The following is a 24,338-nucleotide window of genomic DNA, read 5'->3' on the forward strand; positions in this document are numbered from 1 at the left end:
TCCACATAAATCGGGTTTTCTGCTTCATAATTGAAAAGCAGATCAGCAGATTTGAGAGTACTTATGGCTCATAAATGCAGACACGTCATTGCAGACCAAATACTGGAAGCCAAATAAGAATTAGCATGTGGGCTGGGTGGTGGGCCAAATTCATCCCAGGGCTCCGATGGCAGGGACGCTAGATCCTCACAGCCTAGGTTTAGAATAGAAAGATCACCCCTGCCTGTACTCACAGAGACGGCTATTTTCCCTAAGATGTCTTCAGGAATCGTCAGGCCTTTGTCAATGACATGTTTGTAGAATTTGTCCAGCGAGGTATCCATCAGCTCCATGCAAATCCACACATCTCCCTGGGGGAAAGAGAAAGCAAACATCTGCCCAGTCTCTCCTACAGCACTCACCCTTGGCTTGCTTTTGCTGGCTTTTTAAATGTCTCGTAGAGGAGTGCACTGGGCTTTCCATTCTCCTCCAGGTTCACAAGGGTTAAGTGCAGTGTGTCTGATTTATATATGGTGCTGCACTACATGGCTCAAGGGTTTAAAAATCAGATATTGGGTAAAATTTTCCAAAGCACCTAAATGACTTAGGCGTCTAAGCCACACTGAAAGTCAATGGGACTTAAGTTCCAAGATTTAAGGGACTTAAGGCCCCAAGATTTTCACAAAATGACTAGAGATTCTGAATGCCTCCATTTTTAGTTGTTCAACTTGGACTTCTCAAAGGGGACAGATTTTCAGAAGATGGGTGCTCAGCACTTTCTAACAATCAGGCCCCTCTACGGTGTCCCAGGTTCAGCACCCAAAAGCTGAGGTACCCAAAAGGTACTAGTCACTTTGGCCTAAATCACTTATGAAAATAGGGCTGAGGTGCTTTTGAAAAATTCCCCAGTGGTGATTTTCTTCTCTAGTTCCCTGGCTCAATTCACGTCTAGAGCAGTATTTACCATTGGTGGGATGTTTAAGAGAACTATGGGTTAGCGGTGCCTGGGTAAGATTTACTGCCTGTGATAAACGGAAGGTGTGATTAGAGAACCTAATGGTCCTTCTTGCTTTAAACTCTAGGCAATTCAATGTGCCATGAGCTGATGTTCTCAGCATGCAACTCTCCGGGTCTAAACAAACACTATAGAAACTGGTAGTGCCAACTGGTGGCTTTCCTCACCTCACCTAGGATCCATGGGGGGTTTGTTTCCTCTGATCAAGAAAGCTTTTGTGAATCAGACTGTAAATTCCCCTAGGGATGGATCATGTCTTTATACCTATTTGCATAGCGGAGCGATGGTGGTGTATTAAAACAGACACCCCAGGGAGGGGCACAGCATAAGTGCCTAGATTGCTTGGGGAAAGGCTTACAATGTAGTCTAATCTTCTATCTTCTATTATATTTTTTTAACAGTGCCCATCACAGTGGCCTCCCAGCCAAGTAAGTGTAAGTGCGAAGTAAGGGAAAGATGTAGACAGGAATCCAAAATGCTGTACCTCTCGAAAGAGCGCACCATAGAAAGTGACTGTGAAGTGGCAGTCTACCGTCCTCATGGAAATGTCCAAGTCCATCAGTAACCTCTTCTGCTCCTGGCTATTCACTGTGGCTCGGATCCGCTGGAAGAGAGAGCATTTTAGCACTGGCTCTCCCAGCCGCATGACGTGTTTCATTCGCATATGTGCGCTCACAACAGCTACATGAGGGGAAAATGCCACACAGCGCAACACACTGAAGTCCCGGCATTTACTCCAGATTCTAAATCATTTCCCCTTTTCCTGGCTCTCCTTACAACTGAGAGGCAATGTGGTCATATGGATAGAGCACGGAACTGGGGGGGCGGGGGGAAGGGAGTGGCAAATTCTAGGCTGGTGTAAACTGCCACCACTGCAGAGCTGCAGCAATTTACACCGGCAGAGAATTTGGTCCTGGGAGTCAGGACTCCTGAGTTCTATCCCTGCCCAATGACTCCTTTTGTGGCTTGAAGCAAGTCTATCAGATGTCTCAAGTCAGGCACCCAAAACTAGAGGGAGACATTTGAACATTTGATCTTTAAACCTCTCTGTGTCATGGTAAAACAGGGATAATTGGGCTTACCTACCTCACAGGGGTGAGGTGGGATTTATGTCTGTGAAGCCCTGACAGATCCTCGGAGGAGAGCTGTTATAGAAGGGCAAAGGATTATGGTTATTGAAACTTCTCTTTCTTCATCTCTTTTTCTTTCTCTCTCTCCTTCCATCACGGGAAGGCCCCAGTGACAGCTGCCAGCAAGTACCTGTGGTGCTAGGGTAGCTTTATAAGCTCACACAGTTAAACGTGGACCAGATGCAGATATTCTAGGCACTTTGGTCAAAGCCACTGGAGCCTAATAATAGAATTAAATTGCTCATCACTGTGGAGCAGCTAGGAAGAAAATAAGTAACAGCTCTGTACGCTCCCACCATCCTGTCTAACCCCAGTCATGCCCATTTTCAGAGGGCTTTTGGAACCTGGTGGACACCAGAACAAAGAGAACAGACAAAATGTACAGAATACAGGCTCTAAGGGTATGGCTAACCAAGCTGGGAATTACACCTCCAAGTTGCAATGTACCTTAAGACTAGTCCTTGTCCCACAGATACTGGGAAAGCTTTGTTGTGTTCTTGGCAGTATTGATGAGCTAAGAGTTTTGTTTCACTTTACCTATTACTTTCAGCCTTGCATCTTTTTTTTCCTTTTATTTTAAAAGGAAAATATCAGCTGATATTTGGCCCAAGAGTCAAGCTCTGTAAAAATAACCTTTTAGAAAACTTATGTGCAATACATCTGTTTTCACTTTTTTCTTTAATTACAAGACAGTCTGGGATTTGTTTGTTTTTTAACTATTATTCTTATTTATTCATATTGTGGTAGAACCTAGAAGCTCCAGTCATGGACCAGATCCCCGTTACGCTAGGCGCTGTACAAACACAAACACAGTTTTGCCCCCAGGAGACTAGAAACAAGAGTGAAACTGACTTTTCTATATTTTCAGTGTCCTAGCTAAGAGAAATCCACAGAAAAACAGCACACAGTAAAAAGTAAATTATGGTTTAACAATTATTGCAATTTTAATCTACAATTTTCTTACAGAGGACTTTAACAAAATCATCAACCTGACAGGGTCTAAGGTGAACAGATGTCCCGATTTTATATGGGCAGCCCAGATTTTGGGGGCTTTTTCTTATATAGACACTTATTACCCTTCACCTCCATCCTGATTTTTTACACTTGCTATCTTGTCACCCTAACAGGGTCCCTGAACTAAATAGACCTAAGTGGATCCCAGTATTGCCAGCCCCAAGATTAAAAAATTATGAATCAGGCTTCCAAAAATCATGAGATTGCATTAAAAAGCGTGAGATTTTTTTAAACTAATGTCTGGGTTTTCTCTTCTGGTGCCAGAACCTTTAGGAGTTACATTTTCAGGCTTTTCTCAACAGCCAGGAAGGCTAGAAATTTACTTTAAAATAAAAATTGAAAGTGGCACTTCTCCTATAATCACATGAGCCCAGGAGCTGGAGATTTAAGAAAAGAATGCAACTTTGTGACAGCTGCCAACACAGGGTACTTTGCTTCCAAGTGGTGGTATTCAGAGGGCTTTTCTGAAGCTAGCAGGTCCCTGTGGTGGGGCAGCTGCCCACACAGGCAGGCGAAGGGTTAAGGCAGCCTTAGACAACCCAGCCAATCAGGAGAAGGCTTGCTGGAGCAGCCCATATATAAAGGGCTGCTCAGCAGAGCAAGGGGCAGTTTCTTCCTGGAGAGAAAAGGGAAAGGTCTGCTGAGGAGCACCGAAGATGCTGCAGTGCTGGGCAGGGTAGCAGCGCAATAGGGGAGTTCTTGGCTGACCATGGCCAGACTGAGGCCCTGAAGCAAGGGCAGGGAAGGTGCTAGGGCTACGGGGGAAGTGGCCCAGGGAAAGTAGGCAGTGGGAATAAGAAGAGGAGCAATAAGTGGCTGCCAGCTATAGGGTCCCTGGGCCGGGATCCAGAGTAGCAGGTGGGCCTGGGTTTCCTTCCCATACACACACACCCTTTACCCCTACTTGCCAATGAGGAGAGTGGCCTAAATCCAGACTGCAGTTTGCCTCTGAAGCCAGGGGCTAGACTAGTGACTGCAGTTGGCCGCTGAGGCAAGTGAAGGGACTGAGGACTGCCTGTCCCTCGAAACGGGGGAGACAGTGGGTTGGGGCACAGCTGGAGGACCGTGTCCCAAGAGGACCTGTGGGAGCAACGCGGGTCCTGATGGTGGAGACGGTGGAGGAAGTGGAAGTAATGGCAAGTGAGACACCACTAGTAAAAGGCGCCCTGGTGGTCCAAGAGAGCTAATCCCCAACACGAGGCGCTGCGGTGGCGAGTTGGCTCTGCTATGGTCACCATTTGCAAAACTGATGTTCTGTGTCAGAGGCATAGGGTCTGGGGGTCTGTGCTCCTTTCTAAGTGTGAGGAGAATCAGGCCGCAGGTCTTCTGATTGTGATATACACACTGCCCAATACTATGTATCCCTCTCACTCTTCATATGCATGTATATTCAGAGTTAAAGATTTTAAGGTCAAAAGGGACTGTTATGATCTAGTCTAACCATCTGTATAACAGGCCAACGAGTGATTTCTAGATCAAGCCCTTAACTTCTGGTTGAGGTAGATCATATCTACATGAATGAGATCCAGTCATGATCAAAAGCCTTTAAAGTGATGAAGAATCCATCACATTCCTACATCAAGTATTCCAATGGTTAATTCCCCACAATGTTAAAAAATTGGGCTTTATTTCTAATCTGAATGTGTCCCACTTCAGATACCAACCACTGGGTCTTGTTACACCTTTTTCTGATAGATTGAAGAGTTGTCAACTACCAGAAGTCCCTGAAGGTACTTTTATTACTGGTACTATTTACTTGGAGGCGGGGGCGGGGGGGTGTATAAATACATACACACCCCCCCTCAGATTACTAAAGATGCAGAGCAGTAACCCCATGAAATGATGATGAAGGTAAAATAAAATGAATGTTGGTTAATATGAACGGAAATGGGTAAAGTCCACAACACAGGGCTCAGAACAGAGTGTATTGCTATTACTGCCTCAGGGAGGGGTTACAACAAAGATTACCCCATTTGCCCCCCAAAAATGTCATGTTAAATTGGAGACGGGATACATAAATGGTGCACACAGACACTTCTTGCATCCTTTTGTTCCGTTTGCAGTAAGAGAAATTCACCTCTTCCTAAAGTTCTAACGCAGGGGGAGGCAGAGGCCAAAGGAAAGGTCCTTACACTTAATAGGGAGGTACAGCCTGTGGAGAATGCATCTCCTTGTACGATGTGGTGCTTCTTCATCCACCCACAAGTCTTCTGGAATCTCCATGGTCTGCACATGCCTATTAAAAGTGGGTGCTCTTAATTATATGTGACCCTTAGGCTCCTGTTAAGTGGTCTGCAGTGCAAAACATGGATCCTCCTGACTTAATGGGACAAATTCACGCCTGCTGTAGTTGGTTTTCAAACTACAGTAACTCCTCACTTAACGTTGTAGTTATGTTCCTGAAAAATGCGACTTTAAGCGAAACGATGCTAAGCGAATCCAATTTCCCCATAAGAATTAATGTAAATAGAGGGGGTTAGGTTCCAAGGAAATTTTTTTTTGCCAGACAAAAGACACTATATATATATACACACATACACATACACACACACTATAAATTTTAAACAAACAATTTAATACTGTACACAGCAATGATGATTGTGAAGCTTGGTTGAGGTGGTGAAGTCAGCGGGTGGGATATTTCCCAGGGAATGCCTTACTGCTAAATGATGAACTAGCAACTGGCTGAGCCCTCAAGGGTTAACTTGTTAATGTAGCCTCACACTCTACAAGGCAGCAGGAATGGAGGGAGGGGAGACAGCATGGCAGACAGAGATACATACCATGTGTGTGTGTGCGCGCATGCAAGTATGCTGACCCACTCAAGTACACAGCCTTGTTAAGTTAATCAGCAAGCTGAGACCACAGCTGCTGCCAGGAAGCTCCCTACATCCTGAGCCCCCCCTGCTCTATGGAGATGGGGTAAGCGGGGTGCAGGAGCAAGGGGGAGGGGACACCCTGACATTAGCCCCTCTCTTCCCCATCCCCACCCCCACACAGCAAGCCAGAGGCTCCGAGGAGCAGGTCCAAGGCAGAGGGCAGGAGCAGCACATGGCAGTGGGGGGGAGGGACAGCTGAACTGCAGGCAATTGATAGCCTGCTTGGCGGCTGCTGCACAGGGAACTTAGGGGAGCAGGGAGCTGATAGGGGGGCTGCCGGTCCACCCTGGTTCCAAGCCCCCACGAGCTCGCTGCAATGGGCTGCTCTTCCTGCAAGCAGTGGACAAAGCAGGCGGCTGCCAAAGGACATTATAAGGGAGCAATGCACAACTTTAAACGAGCATGTTCCCTAATTGATCAGCAATGGAACAACGAAACAATGTTAACCGGGATGACTAAGTGAGGAGTTCCTGTAAGCCGGAATGTATATCTCCACTAAGAAAAGAAGCGTACTTTCAAAACACGAGAGCTAAGGCATTTTAAAGTCCTAGGTGCGCAGATGAATAACTTGCCCTGTCTACTCTAGGATTTTTAAACACGTCAGCTGTCACATTTGAAAAACACACCTTTTTTTCCAAGTGTAGATCTGGGCTTGAATTAGGCTTAATGTCCTGCCCATCTCAGCACCTCCATAAGGAAAGAGTAAGTCCCTTGTCAGACAAAGGCCTGCTCGAGTGAAGGTAAGAGTGGAAGCTTATGTCGAGGACAGCCTGACAGGTCAGCACACAGAGAAAACACCTTAGGAGTCTCACCCTACCTTCACCGCCATGATCTGTGCGCTAGGCACGTGCCGCATCTTCTCCACCACCCCGTAAGCACCGCGGCCCAGTTCAGAGATCGGCTCCAGGTCATCGGCCTTCACTTCAAAATTCTGTGGGAGGAAAAGACCACCGTGAAAAAGGCCAAAGACAACAGAACAGGTGCAACAGATTTCCCTCACTGAAGGCAGCATGGACAGTGTGATAAAGGAAGTCAGGAACTCCTAAGATCTAGGCCTTGCTTGAACACCAGTTCCCACTAGTGGTACTGGGCAGATGACCTTCTCCTCTCTAGCCTGTCTCCCTATCTGTAAAATGAGGATAAGAATACTGACCCTAACCCCCAAAGAGTGCTGTGAGGATTAGCTAGGCCCCAGAAGAGGTATATCACTACAGTGGTGCAGCACTCACCTGTGTGACTAACAGCACCTCACATGGAGCTGAAGGAGTTTTAAGAATGGACTTTCCAACCTTTTCAGTTATATTTCCTAAATTTTAGGCAAGAAAAATCAAGCCAGTTCCCATTTCATTTAGTCAGTTTCACTTTCAGGTTCTCAGTGCTGCAATGGTCATGGAAAACGCTGCCGGAAAATGCTGAAACAACTCTTCCCATGGAAATGTCTTTAAAAAAATAATCCAAAGAAGTATTTCCAAATGGTCTTAGGGTTTGAAAAGCTTGTGTCTACAAACCTGTATTGGGGCCAGATCGGAGTTGAGAGTGCCACTTTAAACCTCGGTAGATTTATTTTGTCTAGCGTTACAGATTGCTTCCTCTTGGATTTGCCTAAAGGATGACTTTGTTTTCAGCTCTGCCTTCTCCCCTTCCCCTTCTTCTTTTCGACGCAATATTGTGCACAGGCTGTATTTTTGCTTATTATAATTTCTGGGTTTTGAAATATGTCTTTGCTACTGAAACCGGCTGAATGCCCCACCGCAGAAGTCAACCATCCTGCTGAAAGCGACTGGTTATAATGAACTGATTCACAGCACATAATCCCACATTGCTTTCTACCTGAGCAACAGAAAAACTACCGCCTGAAAAGTGCTGCCTGGAGAGGATTCCGAGAGTTTGGACGCACACACTGTGTTACTGTACACCTTGGACGCGGGCTGTTTGGTCACAATTACATTTACTGTAAAACCAGCCCTCACTAGCTTTTTTTGTGTTAACATGGATCCAAGCATCTTTTCCTGTCCAACACCGTGCCTGCTGTTCAATGCAAACTCTTCCAAAACAAGCCCTTTGTCTCTTTTTCAGGCAGCGTTCTGAACTTTAGCAGCAAAGTTAAAGGGAAAGGGACAAGTAGCCTACTCTAGGGAACACAATACAGCCTGTGGAAGAAGAGCATGATGATATCATGTCCTAAAGGAACCTTGCAGGACAAATGCATTCTGGGACAGAGACAGCTAATTCCTACCAGGGTACTGACTGCTAATCAATCATATCCCCCTCCTCCATGGGAAGCCATATTCAAAAAAAGCTTGAGCTCTATTTTATGAGCGCACGTCTCTTTGCCTCTTCCAGCACGGTCTTTCTGCCTCCATGCAGAGTTCCTTTTGGAATTCTCTCCCTCTTTCTTGGGATTGTGGATGTGAACCGCTTTTCTTGGAACAAGGGATCACTTTAGCAGCAGGTATTTCTTTGACTTGACGCTGAGCCCTTGAGCTGCAGATCCCGCACGCCCTTTCCATCTCCCAGCCCCAGCGCTATGCCAGGGAAAATAAAAATTCAAACTTGAAAGAAAGACAAATGCCCAATGACAGATATCGTAAAATGCTAATGAACTAATACATCACCTAATAAATTAACTGGATGATGTTCAGTGGCAAGAGATAGTCCTAACCAATTTATTGCCTGGATTTATTGTGCTTTTATTAATGCTCCTGGGACATTTACACTAATAAAAATAGCTGTTGCATGTTCTTGTTTTCCTGGAAAAATTTACAATGTCAAATGAAACTGGACTCTATCCTTGCTTTCCTCGGATTCTGATTTTGGGACAGGCTGACCTGCGCTGGTTAGAATCTTAGATATATAAATTCATGGTTGCAGCACAGATGAAGAAAAGCCTCCAATGTAAGAAAGGAGTCAAAAACTTCAGAAGGCAAGTTAAGTCAGTAGTAGATCAGACTGATTCTGACCTCCTGCTGGTAGAGGTACATGCACACACCGTACTTTTAATGCAATATTTCAGCGATGTCATGTTCTGACAGCAAAAAAAGATTTGGGATCCTCCTCACAGCCAGGGAAGGTGGTCAGAGCTTGCTGAAGCCCGTGTGATCTCTTCCCCTCCCCCAGGTTGACAATCCAGGATATAGCCCTGCAAGCTGTTGGGGATAACTGAGTTTGATTATATTTCAGGAGGGGAGAGTAGGCTCTCTCCCACCTCATCCATTAGGCCTCCCAGTCAAGTGTCTTCAGAGTGAAAGCCAGAACTGTCCCTCACTGAAATGCCAAGGCTGAGCACTTGGGGAAGCTGTTTAATAGCGTCTGGGGAGAGGGGAGGAACTAGGCTTTGAAGTTAACAGTCCAGCAACAAACAGTGGAAGTTCACACCTCAGCTGGAGCTAGGGACATTGTTCCTGAGGAATGAGTCAGTATCCAAGGGGAAGCAGGAAAAATGGGGAAAGAAAACAAGCCCTACTTTCTGCTCCAGCTAGGCCTAGGAGAAAACGGCCATTTACAAGATGATCAGGCCACTTCCAAGAGCCCCAGGTCAAGCTGTTACCCAGCTCAGTTTTGAGGTGTTCATGCACGCCTGTAGACGCACATACGTGATCACTGCTCCCCTATGTCCCACCTCATGGGTCAAAAAGAAAAGGAGTACTTGTGGCACCTTAGAGACTAACAAATTTATTAGAGCATAAGCTTTCGTGAGCTACAGCTCACTTCAAATGCATCTGATGAAGAGAGCTGTAGCTCACGAAAGCTTATGCTCTAATAAATTTGTTAGTCTCTAAGGTGCCACAAGTACTCCTTTTCTTTTTGCGAATACAGACTAACACGGCTGCTACTCTGAAACCTCTCATGGGTCAACAGTATCTAGGGCTGTTCTGAGGCAATTACACTTTACAGAGGAGCAATCAGCTTCTGGCCATTGAAGAAGCAAGAGCTTGGTTCTCAGTGGTTTGATGCAGGGAGGGCTGCCTTGAAGGTGAGGCTATGTAAGAGAAATGGGGGCATCCGATGCCAATAAGGAGGATCCCCACCCCCACAAATGAAAGGCTAATGAACAGGCCAGTCACACTTATGAGGCACATGGAGATTCCTAGCAGCCAATCTAGTTCTTTGCCGGCATTCTAAGCAGAGTCCCTCCATGAGGTCCACTTAATGCCCCCACTCATTTCAGAGTAGCAGCCGTGTTAGTCTGTATTCGCAAAAAGAAAAGGAGTACTTGTGGCACCTTAGAGACTAACAAATTTATTAGAGCATAAGCTTTCGTGAGCTACAGCTCACTTCATCGGATGCATTCCGATGAAGTGAGCTGTAGCTCACGAAAGCTTATGCTCTAATAAATTTGTTAGTCTCTAAGGTGCCACAAGTACTCCTTTTCTTTTTGCCCCCACTCAGTGTCCCACATCAGGACCAGCAGCAGCAGGAGATCCTAGACAATTACTGTCATCGACTCCAGTCACAAGGACATTGTCCAGGAACGCTCTGAAGTCTTTGGGATCACCAGAGTTAAGATCATGCATTACTGCTAGTGGCCTGAGCTCCCAGAAAACTCATCCAGGAAAAATCTTCTGGAAAAAACCCTCAGCCTGCATCCAGTTCCAGAGAATTTTAAAACCCTGCCTCAACTCCACATCCGTCTCTGCGTGAGCTGGGCAGCACCCTGTGTGCTAAACCCACCCGCTGAGGATACAAGTGTTAACTCTGCCACTGAAGGAGGACTTTGCTTTTGTAGCAAGGACTCCAAACAATAGCCCAGGGCCAGGCAGGTGGATGGGACTAAACCAGGGCAGATACTCCAATTATTAGAAGTGACCACCACGGCTCACACAGACCATTTACAAAGTAAACTTTTCAGGCTGCGTCCTCTTGGCTTGTATTGATCCTGGTGGTGGGAGAATGAAGTAGTAGAAAACTACTAACATTACCCAGGGTTTAGCAATCAGCACCTTGCCCCTGACTACATGTTACTATTAATCCCATTAAGCGTGTGGTATTGGGGGCATTATGTAAAAGCCAGGCAAGGGTTAAAGGATGTTGCAAGTGTCGCAGAGGGAAATGAGGTCACGCTCATTAAACTGGGTATTCCCTGGAGGACCAAATGGGAGTCACCTCTCAGGCCTTCTCCACAGAAGGATTTGCTCCTATGGACGGTCTCTTGCTAGGTCATTCCCCTGGGCTGGCTTTGCAGAGCTGCTTTGCTCACAGGAGGAGCTGGACAGTCTCATATGCGAGCTCTGAGCCTGACTGCTTTTTAACAGATGTGCTGACACAAAAGACCCCTCACACGCTCCTTGATCTCACTTCCGGATTAGGTGAATACAGGCCGAGGCAGGTTCGATGAGCTGTGGCTAATCCCTCTCTAAATGATACGGAAACGTTTCAGCTGCGACACTGACACTGGCCAGAGGGGGGTAGGCTGGGTTCTGATTGTGTGGGAATCTGGGTCTAGAAGACTCACTAGCCAGTTTAGTTTTCAGAGTAGCAGCCGTGTTAGTCTGTAGCCGCAAAAAGAAAAGGAGTACTTGTGGCACCTTAGAGACTAACAAATTTATTTGAGCATATGCTTTCGTGAGCTACAGCTCACTTCATCGGATGCTCTGCACTGGGACCAAGTCCCTGTTGGCTACAGCCTAGCTAAAGCAGCCAAGCTATGAGCATGACAGCACACTTCTCATCCCTGTGCATCCGTGGGGCAGGGCTGTTTCATCAAAACCTAGGAGGGGGGAAAATAACCGTAGACAAGAAATAAAACCGGCTGAGAGGCTGCAGTGCTAAAGCGGACACCGATCGTACAGGTGCTTGAGGGTGCTTGGCTTATGACCTCCTGCTTAAAAAACTTTAGAAGCATGCTGGTATCCACTGTAACTGCACAGCCTGGTTTGTATTATAATGATTTGCATTGGGAATTTGTGATAATGCCTAGGAGCCCAAGTGATGAACCAGGGTCCCATTGTGCAAGGCGCTGTACAAAATACAGAACAAAGAGACTGTCCCTGACCCAAAGACTTTACAATTTTACTCTCGTTTTGCCAAACACATATGTGTAAGGAAACCACCACCATGAACCAACCTCCATCCTCTAAACCAGAGAGATATATAATGAAAGCTTACATTCTGTAGAAAATTTTATAGCCCCTAGAAAACAGATTTAGGATGGACATATATCCCTTCACACACCCGCATATAATCCCTAGTGCTATAATTTCAATACACTGAACGATCTGAGCTATTTTCTGTCACACACTTATAAACAAATATATAATATGCATTTCTACCTATTTCTCCAATTAACAATTTTACTGAAGATACGGCACTAGAGAATATGTAATCCACGAACTTTCAGTCTGAATGGATAAACAATACTTTCTGGAGATTGCTTTTAAAATGTATAATGATCCCATTTCTATGCATTGAACATAAACTTTTAACACAGTGGCACAATGAACATAAGATAATATACATATTATGCTCCAGAACAGTCTCTCTTTTTTGGAGGGAGGAGAGGAATTAGCTGATAAAGCACAAAAGATGCTAAGAAATGGAGAAACACATGGTTTAGGGAGTACTGACAGAAAACGTCAGTGGTTTTATGCTTAAAAATGGACAGGAAGCCCTGCCCTAAACCCGATTTCAATCCTCCTCCACATTCAGATCGCAGCACCCCTCCCACACAAGAGCCAGGAATTATTTTTCAAAACACGCTCCCCTAACTTAGTTCCTGACCCTGTGTACGCAAACACATATGAAGTCTTTGGTTGCCATAGCTCGTAACTGTACCTTCTCGCCAATAGAGATGCAGGCTTTGGAGTCTAAATCTCGAGGGGGCCTGTGGAAGAGAAAGACAAAATAGTATGCAGAAAGTATCAGTCACAGAGACCTTACACAGATAATATTCCAAAGAGACAAAGCCTTTCAGAGCCCCTAGTCCAGGGGCTATTGCCCTGTGGATATGGGACTCAGTAATGGGAAGTTTGGGTGCAAGTTCTCCTCAAACTGATGGGACAACAGCCCGATGCAGTATATGCAGTAGTGTCACCCTGAGTAGCTGAGCTGGTTTCCTAGCCTTTCAGTGCTATTAGATGTTGCCATGGTTCACAAAGTCAGCCCAAAAGGTGTCGGGAAGGAAGTTGCTGGAGTTGGAATTTCACAAGCCTGCGTCCAATTCCAGCGCTAAGGAATTCAAACAGAGTACTCCCTTTGAGAGGCTGGGACTGGAACCAGTTCCTGGGACACACAAGAGAAGCAGAGAGAAGCAAATCGGCCTTAGCCAGTTTGAAGGACAGATTAAGGCAGAGAGGAAAGACGCAAGCCCAGTTTCACTTGTGTCTTGGAAGTAGCATTTGTCCCCGAATGCACCTGGGGCTAAAAGGGGTTTGGGATCCGATGTTTTTGTTCAGGACTTTTCTCCATTTAGAAAGGGAAAATATTTTTCAGTGGGACATGGCTGATTTTTATTGGCAGGTTGTTTTCTTCCTCCCTTTCCCCTGATGAAGGAATATACCCAGCAGAGCTTTTAAACAAAAATCAGAAGAAAGCAGTAAGCCCTAATGCACCAAACTGTGAAATACCCCTGGCCTCTGAGTTGGTGATCACTGTGGGTATGCTGCAAAAAACACCCAGCGGCAGCGAGCGTCAGAAGCTGGGTTGACTGATTCAGGCTCATGGGGCTTGCATGACAGGGCTAAAAATAGCAGTGTAGACGCTGTGCTCAGGCTGGAGCCTGTGCTCTGAGACCTGTCCCCTTTCTGGTTTCAGAGACCGGGATCCGGCCCACATGGGAACTGTCTACACTGTGAATTTTAGCCTCATACAGCAAGTCCCATGAGCCTAAGTCAGCTGACCTGGGCTCTGAGACTTGCTGTGACAAGGAGGTTTTTTGGAGTGCAGATGTACTCTGTGTCCTAAAGCATAAGGATTGATAGCCCATCTAACTGCTTACTACCTGACTCCAGGCAAAAAGGTTAGCATCTTGTTACCCCCTTGACATCTTTATTTAACGTTCACATCCAACGCTGTAGAGGCCCATTAACGCTAAGACCCCACGCACGTCAATTAGCACGGTCCCACTTACCCTAAAATGATCATTAAGCAAAGCTACATCTCTCCGCAGTCTTGCTAAGAGAAACCTGCTCCATTTAGGATTCAACAAGGCAGCGAGAATACAAATAAAGGCAGCTAAAAAGGGAATCCCAGCTCTAATTCCTCCACAGTCTCTGCAGGAACAGCTACCCCATCAAATTTACAGAGAATCTGAAGCAGTCTTCATTTATCTTACACTAACCCTTTCCAGGAATAGTTAAGAAAGGTGGGGGACAGTTCTCTTTCTCAGAAAATGCTCCTCCAGGGGAAGGGAAGGCATCAGGTATATCTGCCCAGAGACAGATTTCTCAAATTTCTCCTTTCTGGTGCTACCTAACTTATTTAATTTATTAAAACCACTGCTAGCACACTTTAAAAAGTCAGGCTTCCTGCTTGTACATAAGCTTGGGGAGCCCAAGTAGAATTGCCCTGGCAAATCAAGGCCTTCATGCCATCTCTTTACATTGTGGCCTACATGATGTGCTAATTGGCTGAGAAGGCTGCCCCCCCCCCCCCGGGGCATACCAAGGCTGCTCCTTTGATCAGGCAGTTGAATTAAGTTCTTATTAAAAAGCCAGTTGGATTGTTTGCTTTTTTTTTTTTTATTAACTAATTTGTTTCTGGAATCTCATCAATGTCATAAAATTATTCCCATATGAGGGCACACAGTACAGGGCAGTGCATAGTCGCAGTATCTGATGTCTATTGATTTGACTGGGGATTTGTCTACGCTAGAAAAGGTTTGCCACTATAACTATACCAGTCTAGATGTACACTAGCAAACATTTTCTAGTGTAGATGCTTATACCAGTAAAAGAGTACTTTTGCTGGGCTTTTACCAGTTCCCCAAACAAAATAAACTATCCCACACATATATCTCTAAGCAACATTACTATACCAAATGTATCAAATATAAACCATCCAGGAGAGAGCTCCAGGGATATTATAGTAGCAACCGTTCCAAGCAAGTAGAAAACAGGTTCTCTTAAGAGAAACTTAAATCTAAATTACTCTCCCAGTGACCACAAGAGCATCAGCCACAATTTTCATATTCCTGGGGGAGACAAGACACCCCTTCAGCTTTTGGCCACTTTATAGCCCAGGGCTCTCTCCCCCATGTAGTTTCCCAAACATCTGTGTTTCTGACTTGTCTAAAATCAGTCCCCCAGGGGCTCACCCTTCAGAGGATTAGCAGAATGAGCATGAGGAAGGGGCTGATGGATGGGATCAGATCACCTTGTGTGTTTCCGTTTATGCCTATCAGCTGAGCAGACCTGCCAATGCAAATAGATACCTAAGCCATACAGGATGGTGGGTGCTGCTGCTTTAATAATCAACGTTAACCTTCAAGGAGGCTGATAAATCCAAGCAACCCTTAGCTACAGGGCTTTCCATGTGCAGCAAACGGCACCCTAATAATACCGGGCTCTCTCTTCTGAGTGTGTTGATTTGGGGTGTTATTTTAAAAGCTTGTTCTTAACTATTTCAGGGAAGTTCTCTGGCTCATGTTATGCAGCAGGTCACAATGGTCCCTTCTGAATCTATTAACTCATTCACGCAAAAGAAGTGACACCATCAGCTAAAATAAGACCCCCTTTTGTTCTTTTGACTGAGACACACGACAAAGCAGTACATGAAAGAGAAGGGGGTTATAAACCCCGAGTTTTTTGAGACTTACGTAGAGCTTGTCTGTGGTTGTTCAAACGCTTCTTTAGGAATTTTCAGCCCAGGGTTTCTCTTCTTACCTGTGAAACAAGAAAGAGGCAGAAGTAAAGAGAGATGATTTCTATGGGGGGATAGGGGGAGTGAAGGAGGCGGTGGAGTGTTAACTTCTGTGGTTATAATTGTAAAACACGGCTTGTCCACCATGGTTGACCTTATTTAACAGAAACACCAGCTCAGCCTGGTGGTGCAGATTCAGGGCACAGAGTTCAAAATATAAAAGTTCCTTTGTTCAGCCAGCTGTGACCAGGCCTGCAGTTCTAGCTCCCATGCAAGCACAGAATGCAGGCGACAGCTCAGGCAATGGAAGCCCTCGTGGAAGTGCAGAGAGGAAAGGCATCTCACCTTTTTAAGCCCTATCTACACTGGCTCCCATGTTTCCTGAACTGATTCAATTCAGACTGAAACCAGTTCCAGTATACCAGGTGTAAATACCTATTTACCTTGTGCAAGCAGGGCTAGAATCTTTTTAAACAGAGTTTGAGAACACAGGGCCAAATTCTGATCTTATAGGCCCAGATCCTTGAAATCAATGGGACTTAGGCACCTTAATACCTTTGAGGGTCTGGGCCATTTACACGAGTGTCAGCCAGGATTAAGCACTGAAGTCAATGTAGCTATGTAAAATCAGCACAAATGAGAGCAGAATTAGGCTCCAAATATACAACAGTAATTGTTCACATTGGCTAGCTAAACCTTTCTTAAAGTGAGTTAACATGAACAGGATTAAAACCAAGTTCTAAAGCAGTTCACCCTAGAGTAATTGGGTTCCAAACCAGAGGGTGACAGAGTCCGATGGATTATGACAATATGAGAACCTTTTTATTGCTAAACATATAGTCACATTTCAGAGCGAGGTTCTGAATCCAGGGACAAAATAAACTGGGAACGTAAGTTATGTCACCAAACCCCCAGGATAAACATATAGATGCAGTTTGGGTGTGTTATAAAACACTGGGTCCCAAAAAAGCAGCCACCTAATTTAGACTTTTTTTAACCTAACAATTTACATCAATTACTGTATTTCTTCAAACCTCTGTGTCTCTCCCTGTTCACGACACTCTCTTTCAGCCTTTTACTTATACGTGTTTCAGTTTATTTTCCTATGACGCACCCTACCATCATGCTCTGACACGCAGGACTATAAATATCTGTGAATTCCAGGGCTGCAGGGGCCACTGGGTTATGATGCAGGCCCACAGAACTGAAAATGACCCTTTTAAAGCAACTAGTCAACGTTTTAACTGTAGATCTTTTTCTTCTCAGCTCTAAAACACAAGATCAAGCCTGCTCAGTTTGCCACAGGCCATTCTAGCATGTGGCAGATGGCTGCAATGCAGCCTCATGGAAAAAACATTTGTTTGGAAACTATTGCACATATCTTGCTTTATATTATTTATTATTATTATTAATTAAAAAAAGATTACAAACTTGTATTTGAAAAGGACATGTTCTCTGCTCCACACAGCTTCAAGTCTAAATATAAAAAAGCAAAAGGAAGACAAGACCCAGTAGAACAGCTTAAGAGAGAGAGATTATTGAGAATAATAATGAATAATTTTCAAAAATTTCCCAAGAGACATTAGTCGGTCTATAAGGAAGATGGAAAATGGTAAAAACAAATGCAGATGCTTTTGTAATTAGATTAGCAGAGTTAGGGTTACCATATCTGAACATTCAAAAAAAAAAAAAAAACACTCCATGGGGGCCAGGGGGAGGTGTTTGAATAGAGACTGGGAGTGGCTGGGTCATTACACATATTGAATCTATTTCCCTATGTTAAGTATCCTCACACCTTCTTGTCAAACTGTCTAAATGGGCCATCTTGATTATCACTACAAAAGTTTTTTTTCTCCTGCTGAAAATAGCTCATCTTAATTAATTAGCCTCTGACTCCACCTTTTCATGTTCTCTGTATGCATGTGTGTGTGTGTGTATATATATACACACACACACACACACACACATATATATAACATACATAGAACATGTAGGAAGAAGGTGTGTGTGTGTGTATATATACACACACACACACACACACACACACACACACACACACACACATATATATACACACCCCCTTCTTCCTACATGTTCTATTCTATGCATCCAATGAAGTGGGCTGTAGCCCACGAAAGCTTATGCTCAAATATGTGTGTTAGTCTCTAAGGTGCCACAAGTACTCCTGCTCTCTTTCTTGAATGATCAACTCGTCTTTGGGGAAAAATAATAATGGCAAAATCCCGGACGTTTTTAGATACTTAAAAATTTCTCCCGGACGGCGATTTAAGAACCAAAAAGCTAGACATGTCCAGGAAAATACAGTAACCCTAGCAGAGTACCCCTGGCCATTACATCTCTGGTCTTCTTAGTATTATAATAGCAGCTAGTGCAGGGGTGGCCAACCTCCGGAGTCACGTGAGGCTCTTCAGAAGTTAAGATGCAGTTCCTTGTATAGGCTCCTGGGCTGGAGCTACAGGTGCCAACTTTCCAATGTGCCAGAGGGTGCTCACTTCTCAATCCCTGGCTCTGCCACAGGCCCTGCCCCCACTCCACCCCTTCCCACCCCCTCCCCTAAGCCTGCGGTGCCCTCGCTCCTCCCCCTCTCTCCCTCCCAGCCTCCTGCATGCCACAAAACCGCTGATCGGGAGGGAGGGGGAGGCGATGAACGGCAGGGCTCCCAGTGTGTGGGAGGCACTGGGAGCGGGTGGGGGGAGCTGATGGCTGGTTGCTGACATATTACTGTGGCTCTTTGGGAATGTACATTGGTAAATTCTGGCTCCTTCTCAGGCTCAGGTTGGCCACCCCTGAGCTAGAGGGTCCAACTAAGATTGGGGCCGTGCTAGGCACTGTACATATTGTTGCCTCGTCAGCCTGAGTGGTTAGCCAAAATTCAGGATCTTGTAGGGTTGTTTCCATTAGGCTGATGAATCAGTAAGAGGAGTCAGGTATACTCCAGGTGTAATCTTGTTTATTTACCAAAAAAAAAAAAAAAAAAAAAAAAAAGTATAGAGTCCTGTTTCCTTGAACACAGTAGATACAAACAGCAACAAGCAGTTTCCTTCCTCAGAAATCTCCAAGCCTGCCACTCCAGCGAACTCAGCGCCCAAAAAGCCCCGTCTCTCTGCTTCCTCTTAGATCATCCTCACAATTCTTCTCACTGGCTTTCTGACACAGCCTGCAACCTCTATCCTAGCCGCTGAGCACGCAACCAGGGAAACCCCATGCATCCGTCATGGCACACCCATTGACTTTGATGGGGTCCGTGACTGTCTATGGTCTCCATTTAGATTGGAAGCTCTTTGGGGCAGGGATTGCTTCTTAATATTACGTTGTGAAAGGTGCTAATGGTGGGGGAAGAGGAAGCTTGGTTCCAAAGATAAAGAGTATAAGAATCCTAGTTTTCCATCCCCGTAATACAGATAGGGAACTGAAACGAGGTGATTTGCCCCAGGTGATAGAAGGAGTCTATGGGACACTGAGGAACTGGACCCAGTACTCCACAGTCCCATCTGAGCCTCTTAACCATAAGTAGCGCCCTACCAAATACACGACCATGAAAAATGCATCACGGACCATGAAATCTGGTCTCCCCCACCATGAAATCTGGTCTTTTGCGTGCTTTTATCCCATATGATACATATTTCATGGGGGAGACCAGCGTTTCTCAAATTGGGGGTCCTGACCCAAAAGGGAGTTGCAGGAGGGTCGTAAGGTTATTTTAGGGAGGTTGCGGTATTGCCACCCTTGCTTCTGCGCTCAGCGGCTGGAAAGTGGCAAGTGGTGGCCAGGTGCCCAGCTCTGACGGCAGCACCCAGCCAGCAGCAGTGCAGAAGTAAGGGTAACAGTACTACAATGCCTCCTACAATAACCTTGCGACCCCCCTCCCCAACTCCTTTTGGGGTCAGGACCTCTATAATTATAATACTGTGAAATTTCAGATTTAAATAGCTGAAATCATGAAAATGTACTATTTTTTAAATCCTATGACCATGAAATTGACCAAAATGGACCATGAATTTGGTAGGGCCCTAACCATAAGACCATCTGTCCTCTTCTGGTTTGCTACTTCGTCTTCATCTTGATCGTTTATCCCAGTGTTTCTCAACCTTTTTGATACCAGGGACTGGCTTGCTGCCTTCCTAAACTGCATCAGGGAGATCTCAGGGACTGGCACCAGTTCACAGACCGGCCATCAAGAAACACTCTATCCTAGCCCCTGCTGCTGCAAAAACACTCACAAATGGTCTAATAGCACAGATTCTTACCCATTTTTGTTTTTTGTTTCCTGCATTAATTTACTTGCAGAATCACACATGCTGTACCAATATCTCAGCATAGTATATTTCAGGCAGTTCTGAAGGGATGGAAATTAACCCACTGGAAATTAACCTAATTTGAGCATGAACCATAACAGACTGTACAGAATTTAATCTTATCTTGGTTCACAAGTGGTGTCAAAGGAAGAACAAAGTAGCAAAATACCAAACCCAAATAAATATTAAAAAGCCTTTCCACCTTCTGCTGAAATATATTCTGCATGTTTTGAGTTTGTCTTTCTAAAGAGAATACAATATTTTGAAGCTCTGCCATTTTTTGAAGCACAATCTGTTCCCTTAACAAAACTGCCAAGACATGGACCTAGTTTAACATTAAAGCATCAACAATGATCAAAAGAAAATATGGATCTCACCATGACACTGGGAGAGGTGGAACTGCAGGATGGAATTAAACCAGCAGGAATGCACCTTCATAGCACCAGCAAATTCCCCGCAGTATTAGTGTGTGAAACAAAACAACAACAACAACAACAACTACATCACACACCACATTTCACCTCATGGGTATTTAATGAAAGTCCCTGGCTGTAATCCAGCAATTTTATGCCTCTCAGATGAATTAGACAAAGTTTCTTCGCTCCTTTTGTTACAACATGCAAAGTGCTTGCTCTCCGGAGCTCTGTGCCCGCAACAGGGTGTCTAGAGTGCAGCATGAGCAATCTGCCTTCCAGCCTTTGGATTGAATCAGATGACGTTTCATTCTGACGCACCCAGGAATCATTATTTTTATACGGATTCAAGGTGTAATGTTTGATTTATCACAGTAGCTACCACCAAACAAGACGGTACAGCAATGCGGGGGCAGACTGGATAGCACAGAGATTGCTAACAAGGAGCCTGATCCGATGCCCGGGGAAGCCAATGGAAAGCCACCCACTGATTTTTATTACTAACTGTATTCTTGAAGCATCTAGGGCCCTCAGCCAAGATTGACTTGAGCACTGTACAAACACATAGCAAGAGACAGTCCCTGCCCATCGAGCTTGTAATCTAAATATACCAAGGATGGGAAGGAAAACAGAAGGATGAAGAGATTTGCCCAAAGTCCAACAGCAAATGAGTGGTGGTACTGGGAATATAAACTAGGTTTCCTGAGTCCCAATCTATAAGACCATGTTATTTTCATTATGTTCAAGAGGTTTTAGATCAGACCCAAGATAAAAGGCTTTTAGGTCATGGGTTTGAATCTACCCCAGGTTATCAGCCACCCATAGTTGTTTCCACCAACTGTGTGGGAGGAACTGGGTGACTCTCAGCCCAGTTCCTCCTCGACAGGACCCACCTTACATTAGCTGGTATCTTTTTATCAGTCTCAAGAGAGCAGTTACGAAGCGAGTGAGCCAGGGAAACTGACTGATAACCCCCTGAGGCACTTTCTTCAGAGAGCAAGAGGTACTTTGCCCAGATACACACACACACATTGTGATTAAAAAAACACATTGTCCTTCTCCCAGCACTAAATGCCCTTTAGATGAAAAGAAGTAAAAGACGCAAGCCAACAGAGTTAGTGACTGGTGTCCGTTCTACATGAGTGCAATTCACTAATTCTGTGCTTGTGATCACCTCTCTCTGTTAGCTGATCACAGCAAGGATGAGACTCCTGCTTATAGACAGCTAAAAGAGGAACTCGATAAGAAGGATGTATTCTACTGTACTTACAGTTTGAAGGGAAGAGTAATATGTACAGGAGATAAAGATCTAGGGCTATCTGGCTTTCAGGCAATTTTAAAACATGAAGTTTGATGCAGTCTGGTACACACCAAAAGAAAAAGAATTGTTCTGCAGCATACTCTTATGAACCGTTATTATTTACAGTACAGTAGTAACTAGAATCAGGGACTGGAGTGCATTGTGGTTGCACTGTACAAAGATGGAGTGCAAACATGGTCCCTGCTCCAAACAGCGTGCATCCTTGGTTAAGGGCAAGAGTATTGTCAACCCCAAGCAGCCAAAAGGCATAATATTGTCTTAAAAATAATTAGTTTTAAAATAAATAAATCAATAAATAAGAAAGGTGTATGTCCTTTTCTTTCCCTTCTGGTTTCTGAGCATTCAGGCTGCACTTAGGTCACATTTTTCTCTGCAATCTTGAGAGCTAGAATCTTATTTCATTTTTAAAAATGACCACTGAGATTCTCAAAAAGAAAAGGAGTACTTGTGGCACCTTAGAGACTAACAAATGTATGTGAGCATAAGCTTTCGTGAGCTACAGTTCACTTCATCGGATGCATTTCATGAGCTGTAGCTCACGAAAGCTTAAGCTCAAATAAATTTGCTAGTCTCTAAGGTGCCACAAGTACTCCTTTTCTTTTTGCGAATACAGACTAACATGGCTGCTACTCTGAACACTGAGATTCTGACACAATCACCTAACCTCAGGAGCTTGGGCTTTAAGAACAGCATTGGTAATAAGAGGATGAAACAAGGTTGGTTCTGAAGTACCAAGAATGGGCCGTGGGTGGCCTGCTTTTCTTAAGGGCTGGGGTGGGGGGACACTGGCACTAGCCAGTTTTGTCGGATTATCACAGCCAGCTGAGGAAAGGGGTCAGGAAACTGCTATAAAGGGTTGAGAAAGTTCAGCTGGAGGAGAGCTGCAAGTTGGCTGCTGTTAGTCCTCCTGTAGCGGCGAGACATGAGAAGACAGCCTTCTGGGCCTCTGCAGCTGCCTTGGTCAGGACGATAGGGTTGCTTGGGTGTTAACTTTGTGAGTGTTTTGTACTGCAAACAGGATTGTGTCCTGAAGGAAGGGCCCAAACAGATTTTTTTTTCCAGGGTTCTGTGTTAGCCCTGCCAAGGCTGGGAAGACAATGGGATAAAGAGAACTCTGGCTTTTATTTAGCAATGCACTTCAGGACATGCTTAGCTTTAAGCATATGCTTAAATTATCTTCATCCTACAATACACTTCCGCTGGAGCTTAAGTACTTAGAACTGGGTGGAGCCTAGAGGCAGAGAAATCACTCCCTTAAATATGTTGTGTTTTACCAGAGAAATCCATGGAGTAGCCAATAATAGGCCAAGATGCTGCAACGTTGTTTAGCTTTTAGGGCTGTAATCCTCTAGTGCTTTTTCTTTTGGCTTTTTTCTTTTAAATCAGGGGCATTGCGTAAACCACAAACTGAGGAACTGGGGCTGGGAATGAAGTAAGGGCTAAAGAACAAAATTATTAGTATTTTTCCTCTGATTTAAAAAAACAAAACAGAAACCCCAAGCAGATTGAAAAGGAGTACTTGTGGCACCTTAGAGACTAACAAATTTATTTGAGCATAAGCTTTCGTGAGCTACAGCTCATCCGATGAAGTGAGCTGTAGCTCACGAAAGCTTATGCTCAAATAAATTTGTTAGTCGCTAAGGTGCCACAAGTACTCCTTTTCTTTTCGTGAATACAGACTAACACGGCTGCTACTCTGAAACCTGTCATTCCCCAAGCAGATTGAATGCTTTCCTCTGAAAGTCTTAAACACCATTCCCAGGGGGAAGAAAAACCACCACCTCATTCATGCAATAGTCTTGCTAATCTGGTTCCAGAGTCCAGCAATTTGGGGTAGGCTCACTGGTGGAGACGACTGCTGCTAGCCCTTTCAAGTTTAAAAAAAATAAAAAATAAAAAATAAATATTCACCTAACTTTAATGTTTCACAGAAAAATAAAGGAAACCTACTAGAGAATAAAGTAGTTGTGTAGAATGCAAAGACAGAGGAGTCTGCTACCCACAGCTACTGGGACAGAAAATAAACAGTTGCTCCCAAAGAGAAATCCTGTACACCAGCCTCCAGGCATTTCATCGTGGCCAAAAGCTCTTTTTGAGATAATCCAAAGTCAAGGGTTTCTTGCTCCAAAATGCTCCTGTTTCCTTCAGAGGATATTAGCCAGTTCTGTCTCTGCCACAATTTATTATTAAAGCCAAATTCAATAGGCACATGGCAATGTTCTGCTATTTAGTTTCAGAGGAGCAGCCGTGTTAGTCTGTATTCGCAAAAAGAAAAGGAGTATGTGTTGCACTTTAGAGATTAACAAATTTATTTGAGCATAAGCTTTCGTGAGCTACAGCTCACTTCATCATTCAGCTGTATTTTCCTCTTTTACTGATCTTTTACCACTTACTTTTACCACTGAATGCATCCGATGAAGTGAGCTGTAGCTCACGAAAGCTTATGCTCAAATAAATTTGTTAGTCTCTAAGATGC

The 24,338-nt window shown here is 44.6% G+C and overlaps 1 protein-coding gene across 1 annotated transcript in view; it reads right to left on the reverse strand.

Moving 5' to 3' along the window:
- Positions 1-24,338, reverse strand: part of MAP2K6 (mitogen-activated protein kinase kinase 6) — a 93,806-nt gene that overhangs the window by 33,641 nt on the left and 35,827 nt on the right. The window contains exons 2-6 of the mRNA XM_038371482.2: positions 15,769-15,835; positions 12,789-12,837; positions 6,835-6,948; positions 1,479-1,598; positions 234-350 (exon numbers count right to left, since the gene is read on the reverse strand). Coding sequence (XP_038227410.1) covers positions 234-350; positions 1,479-1,598; positions 6,835-6,948; positions 12,789-12,837; positions 15,769-15,835 — 467 coding nt within the window. The remainder of the gene's footprint in view (positions 1-233; positions 351-1,478; positions 1,599-6,834; positions 6,949-12,788; positions 12,838-15,768; positions 15,836-24,338) is intronic.

The sequence above is a fragment of the Dermochelys coriacea genome, chromosome 14, assembly GCF_009764565.3.
Source record: "Dermochelys coriacea isolate rDerCor1 chromosome 14, rDerCor1.pri.v4, whole genome shotgun sequence".
In the NCBI taxonomy this organism is placed as follows: domain Eukaryota; kingdom Metazoa; phylum Chordata; order Testudines; family Dermochelyidae; genus Dermochelys; species Dermochelys coriacea.